Source organism: Vitis riparia, chromosome 16 (genome assembly GCF_004353265.1).
Source record: "Vitis riparia cultivar Riparia Gloire de Montpellier isolate 1030 chromosome 16, EGFV_Vit.rip_1.0, whole genome shotgun sequence".
Classification (NCBI taxonomy): Eukaryota; Viridiplantae; Streptophyta; class Magnoliopsida; order Vitales; family Vitaceae; genus Vitis; species Vitis riparia.
The window spans coordinates 18,676,366-18,683,263 of NC_048446.1; the positions used below are offsets into that span (position 1 = coordinate 18,676,366).

General features: G+C 35.0%; 1 protein-coding gene across 1 annotated transcript; it reads left to right on the forward strand.

The window, feature by feature from the left end:
* The first annotated feature begins 1,255 nt into the window (after positions 1 to 1,255).
* LOC117934208 (probable receptor-like protein kinase At5g24010) lies at positions 1,256 to 4,325 on the forward strand. Its single transcript, XM_034855855.1, has one exon. The coding sequence runs from the start codon at positions 1,420 to 1,422 to the stop codon at positions 3,886 to 3,888; it is 2,469 nt and encodes an 822-aa protein (XP_034711746.1). The 5' UTR covers positions 1,256 to 1,419; the 3' UTR covers positions 3,889 to 4,325.
* Positions 4,326 to 6,898: the final 2,573 nt, after the last annotated feature.

The window sequence follows — 6,898 nt, forward strand, 5'->3', positions numbered from 1 at the left end:
TTCTTAAAAATAGAAAAAGAAAACAAATATTATTATATAGAATAAGATGAATTATAAATATTATATAAACATTAAACTCAACCAAAATTGAGTTCGGATTAAAAAAACCTAACTCTAATATTAAAAATGATTACTCAAACTCACCTAAACATCGGGTTAGGCTCAGGTTGGATTAGGTTAGTCCAGCCAATTGTACTCTTATCGAATACTATGTCTGAATTATTCACTATAAATAAGAGTATAAATTAAGCAAAAAATAATTATGGGGAGAATAAAAAATAAGAATTCGTATTTAAAAAGAAAAAAAAAACACTTTTAACCCATAAAAGCGTGTTTGAAAAAAAAAATCAAATATTTGGTAAAATTTAAAATCACTTTTAATATTTAAAAAAAAATTATAGATGATTCTTTTAAAAACACTTTTAAAAGCATTTTTGATATTTTCAATATTTTGATTTCATTATTCCCATTCCAATTACACCTTTAAGGATTTTGCATCTTTTTCAACACTTTAATTGCTTTATAAATTTGTTTCTTGTATTTATATTATTATAATTTTTGTATAATGTTCATCTATTTTTTTAAAATTATCATAAATTTGATAAAACAATATTTTTTTTTTGAAATAAATAAAACATTATAAAAAATTAGAGTGGTGAAAAATGAGATATTTCTTATTTAATAGAATAAATAAAACAAATTGATTATCCAAATAAATTTCATGGTAATGTTAAAACTCTTATATAAAATTTTTGGAAAATGTTAAAGTATCAAAGCAGTATCTATCGAATAAGAAATTTAGACCGTTAAAATATATATGATGAAATCTAAACCATTAAATAAAGGTACAAATAAATAGTATTAAAATACAATAATAAAAATAAATGAGATAAGAGTACAAATAATAAAACAAAAAATTATATACGTTACATCACCCGATTAATGATGTATTTCTGATTTAAATTATTTTAAATTTTAAGTAAAAATATGAATATTAATTTTTCAAAAAAGGCGCGAAATTGCGAAAGAAAATGAGGACTAATTATAGAAGTATTAGCTCAAAAGAGGGGGGTTTGGAAAATTAAATTAAAAATATATATATTATTTGAACTATTTGAAAATTTATATATTTTGAAAGGTGTCTTTGGATTTTGTATTGACATCTGCCAACGGCTGAAGATTGACATTAATCTCCACCCATATGGACGGTCCAAAAATGTCAAAATTTTTAAATAAGTACAAGAAATCATGAAGTGTCCATGTCTGGATTCGGACTTTCTGCCCTCACTTTCTCACCAGCCAAACACACAGTTACTTACACAGTTAGTTCACGCGCATTCTCTTCTTCTCTGACTCCTCACCACCGCCTCCACCATGAACCTCAGTTTCTGAATCTAAGCTCTCTTCATCACCATCAAGATGCTTCACTTTCTCTCTCTAACCCTCCTCTCTCTCCTCCACTTCTCTTCATCTTTCACACCTCTAGACAACTTCTTAATCAACTGCGGATCAAGCTCGAACTCCACTGTCGATAACAGGGTCTTTGTTGGTGATTCAGCGAAACCCATTTCGGTTTCCGTCTCTGCAGGCAAGTCCATTTCACTCACAGACTCGAACCCATCTCCAGGCTCGTCCAATCTGTACCACACTGCCAGAGTTTTCACGGGAGCTTCGAGGTATGAGTTCCGTATCCACCAAGCAGGTACCCATTTCGTTCGTTTCCATTTTTGGCCATTCAATTCTCGAAACCATCGTTTGAAATCCGCAAAGTTTGGTGTTTCTCTTAATGGGTATCCGATTCTGAGGAATTTTACCACTAAAAATGCCGTGATAAAGGAATATATCCTGAGGGTTGATGATAAAAAGCTGGAAGTTCTGTTTTCGCCTGAGGGAGGATCTGGGTTTGGTTTTGTTAATGCAATTGAGGTTTTTTCAGCTCCTGGGGATCTGATTCCTGATTATGGGCCTAGATTTCTTAGTCCTAGTGGATCTGAAGAGTTCTATAATCTGTCATCGAAAATTTTGGAAACTGTTCATAGGATCAATGTTGGTGGTTCAATATTAACCCCTTTTAATGATACTTTATGGAGGACTTGGATCAATGATGAGGATTTCTTAGTTCTGAAATCTGCAGCAAAACCTGCACTCACCACACATACCCCTAATTACCAGGAAGGAGGCGCAACCCAGGAAATTGCACCTGATAATGTTTATATGACTGCACAACAGATGAATAGGGATAATGTGACATCGGATTCGAGATTCAATATAAGTTGGAAATTTGAAGTGGGTTCTCATAGTGCCAGGCACTTGGTTAGGTTGCATTTTTGTGATATTGTTAGTAAATCACTTAACTTGCTCTACTTCAATGTGTATATTAATGGGCTGCTTGCGGTCAGGGATCTTGATTTGTCTGTCCTTACATTCCATGAGCTTGCATCACCTTACTATATGGATTTTGTTGTGGATTCGGATAATTCAGGGGTTACGAGGATAAGTGTTGGTCCTTCTGACCTCAGCCCGGTCTCAGCAAGAAATGCAATTTTGAATGGGGTAGAAATCATGAAGTTGGTGAATTTTGTGGCTCAACAAAGCGAGGATAAGAAGAAAAATATCTGGGTTCTGGTGGGTTCAATTGTTGTGGGGTTTGTTGTTGTATGTTTGATAGTGCTTGCAGTTTTGGTTGCGTTGAAATGCAAGAAGAAGAAACCAAAACCAAGACCTGCTGAGAGTGTAGGTTGGACTCCTTTACGGGTAGCCAGTTCCTACAGCAGGATGTCTGAAGGGACGGCCAATCCATATCTAGGTCCAAATTTATACCTTGGCTTGAAGATCCCTTTTGCTGATATACAACTGGCTACAAACAATTTTGACAGGAGTTTGGTTATTGGTTCGGGTGGCTTCGGTATGGTTTATAAAGGGGTTCTTAGAGACAATACTAGGATTGCCGTGAAGCGAGGTGTGCCGGGGTCTAGGCAGGGCCTCCCTGAATTCCAGACTGAGATAACTGTTTTGTCCAAAATTCGCCATCGTCATCTTGTTTCACTTGTTGGGTATTGTGAAGAACAGTCAGAAATGATACTGGTTTATGAGTACATGGACAAAGGACCATTGAAGACTCATTTGTATGGTTCAGAATTGCCTCCTTTGACTTGGAAGCAGAGGCTCGATATATGCATAGGTGCAGCAAGAGGTCTTCACTATCTTCATACAGGTTCGGCACAGGGAATCATCCATCGTGACATTAAATCAACCAATATTTTGCTTGATGAGAATTATGTTGCTAAGGTGGCTGATTTTGGTCTTTCAAAATCTGGCCCTTGTCTCAATGAAACCCATGTAAGTACTGGTGTAAAGGGTAGTTTTGGCTATCTTGATCCTGAGTATTTTCGGAGGCAGCAGCTCACAGATAAATCAGATGTTTATTCATTTGGGGTTGTGCTTCTTGAAGTGCTTTGTGCTAGACCTGCCGTTGATCCGCTGCTTGCTAGGGAGCAGGTGAATTTAGCTGAATGGGCAATGCAATGGCAGCAGAAAGGCCTGCTTGCTAAAATCATTGATCCTCACCTTGTGGGCAAGATAAAACCAAGCTCTTTAAAAAAGTTTGGAGAAACAGCTGAAAAATGTTTAGCAGAATATGGTGTCGATAGGCCAACCATGGGTGATGTATTATGGAATTTGGAGTATGTACTTCAGCTTCAGGAAACTGGCACACGAAGAGAATCACATGAAGATAGTGATATTAATACATCAGAGCTTCCATCACACAGTGCAGTTCCCTTACCTCATTCTAGCAACATTAGAACAGAGAGAAGCCATGGCTATGCGAGTGGAGACATATCAACAACCCAAGTCTTTTCTCAATTGATGACCAACGAAGGAAGATAGTGTTTAGTCTCACAATGCACCATATGCAGTCCACAGAGTCCCAAATAATATCGCCTTCTTATTTCTTTGGAAGTGCTACAGAACCATATCTTGGAGGTATCAAATGAAGTTTCAGGTTCTTGATTCATTTCATATCATCTGTATTTTATTATGATGTTCCCATAATAGTAATGGTGTTTCAGGCTGTCACAGGTTAGGTTATTTATTCAGTTTCATAGGATATAATTTCTTGTACCAGATAGAAGCAGCATTAGTTATGATGATAAACCCCATAATTGTATATGATTTCATAGTTCTTGTAGCCTTGATTCGTTTGATATTATGAATGAGGCCTAGATATCTCTCTCCCTATGTTGTTTCAGGTGTTAAATCTAGAGTCCATGGCGTGTTTGGATGCTACATGGAAATAAAATCTATCACTCATTCTGTTTGTTTTCCATAACATTTGAAGCCACCATCCATCCTTGAGAGAGAAGTCAATGCAAAAACATGGAATAATTACCACAAATGATGATAGAAACATCATTTCATGAAATCCAAGTGATTCTATACATGCAAATGATGTAGTCATCTTGAATGTTATGAAAGACAACATGGGCACATTCCAAAAACTATACATGTAAGACAAGGGACTGATTTCATTGTCATGCAACACCCACACATTCCCCAAATACGATATTAGAAAAAGGTTTGCATTTGATTACTTTGTCTCACATAAATACTGTTTCTGTAAACATTACTTTTATTGCTACTTGTTCACCATCTATACGACATTTAATTACTTTACTAATATCAGCTATCAGATTTAGGTTCAATTTTTCCATCACTTTCTGCACAATATTCCTGCATTAGTGACTCCTAACAAGCAGCAAGCAAGAGATGACCATCAATAGTGCCAAGTTTGCTTATCATGAAACAGAATTTTTTGGTATTAAAAGCTTAGTTGGAGGCAAGATTGCTTTTCCACCTTGATTGGTAGTCTTAACTCTTATCGGTAACCGGGTCATAGATTTTCCCTTCTGCATTGGCTGGAACAGTATTACTCACAACTATATATGAAGTTGCCTACTCCATCGATCAGAAGAGTCTTATTCTCTACTTTGATTTCATTGCATCATGCTTAAAACCATAAAAACCTCATACAGGTATTGTGGGTGAAGTCTCTATTATAAGAGATGGGTCTGTATTTCATGAAAGCACATACCATATTAAAGTTGATTGTCACTTTTTCTAAGAGATGGCAACAGAGAACCAGATTACTATGCCTTTTTGACCCCTATTTGAAATTTGAAAATCAACTTGGAGATCTTACCATTGAACTTTAAGGGGAACAAAGAAAAAGACTACTCTCCAGTATCCGTAACAAGTTGGGCATGATGGATATTGTACTCTGCTTGAGGGAGAGTGACAGAGTATGAATCAATTGGGAGATGTTTCCACTAAACTCTTAGGAAAAGGGCTGTTCTCCAATCTGTCACCAGTTGGGCATGATGGACAGCTGTGCTCCAGCTTGAGGGAGATCTCATATACCAATTTTTTGGGTCAAGTGGGATGAATCTTCATAAGCAGGTTTCCTTTAATTCTGATTGACTTAGCAGATTTAGTAGAACAAGTAAACAATGTATAAGACGTAACACTTTTGCTTCCAGAGCACATCAGTGGACTTGTAACCCATGAAAGCAGGAATATCTCACATAAGTAAATTGCTAAAGACACCTGTTATGTAAATAGCACCCAAACCCATTTGAATTGAGCAGTTGAATGGCTGTCATCAAGCTTCACATATACATAGTATGAAGAATGATGAAACCTAATTCATGATTGGTGTAGGTTCCATATTGGTTAGAAATAAAAATTCTTGCATTTAATATGTAGTGGCTCCTTTCACTTGTACAAACTCATTTTTGGGTTGTGTAGGTTTTAAAACAAATAATATCTAAAAATAATATCTATATTCCAAGAACTAGACAGATGGTATCAGACCCATCTTGATTGGATGGAGCAGCCCAATGATGGCTACCAATTGGGATGGAAATGATGATGAAGATATAGATGGAAAAAAAAAAGGAGAAAATATAAGTGAAAATTATATTAATATTATTTTGTATTATTAATTTTTCAAGGGTGGAATAAGATTTCTTCCTTTTGTGGGGATGACCCCAGTGCTTTATTTTTTCCATTTTTTTTTTCTAGAACAGAGAGTACAGGGCCATGGATGCAGTGGAAACCAACCAATAAAGTGCTTCTAGATATGGGCACAGATATATTCCACTCAATAAATGGTGAGCCCAGTGGGGCAACTTCATCTTTCCACTCAAAACTGTCCCCCCCTACCCTATCTATTTCCCCCCTCTTTTCTTCTTTTCTCTGTTCTCTTTTCTTGGTATGAAGGCAGGCCTCTTGAGCTTTGACTCTATTATTTATGATAACTGATGCCTTAAAAATAAATATTTTTAAAAAGTGCCTCTGGGTCACTTTCATACTTAATCATTAACATGTCCAATTTTTTTAGGGCAATGCATGATATTCCTATTCAAGGAGGTGATAGTTTTACAATAGTACATAGAAATTTTCAACTCTGCTTTTCCTATTTATAAGCAAGTGTTGCTTTTTCCTAGTGGACAGAAAATTATGGGGTAACATGATTCCAAGGTGATATTTGGTTTCATTCATGAGATACCAAAAAACTTTTTTAGGTCCAATAGCATCCATTTGGGATGGGTTTATTATTATTATTATTATTATTAAATCTCTAAAATAAATTTAAAGTCAAAGTCATTATTTTTCAAAAAATGATATTGATATTGTAAAAGTTAATGAAATATGTAATAACTTTGCATATAAGTTTGACTAATTTGGATAATATTGTATACCTATTTAACTAATTTTGTTCAAAAAGTTTGTGATTTTTTTTAAAAAAAAATAATAATTTGGAAATCAACAAAATTGTTTTTTTTTTAAAATTTATTTTATGGAAATAAACTACGAAGTAGAATATCTACACATTCGA

Bases quoted from the DNA above. Each gene is read 5' to 3' on its own strand.
- LOC117934208 (XM_034855855.1), top strand. From the start codon at position 1,420: ATGCTTCACTTTCTCTCTCTAACCCTCCTCTCTCTCCTCCACTTCTCT.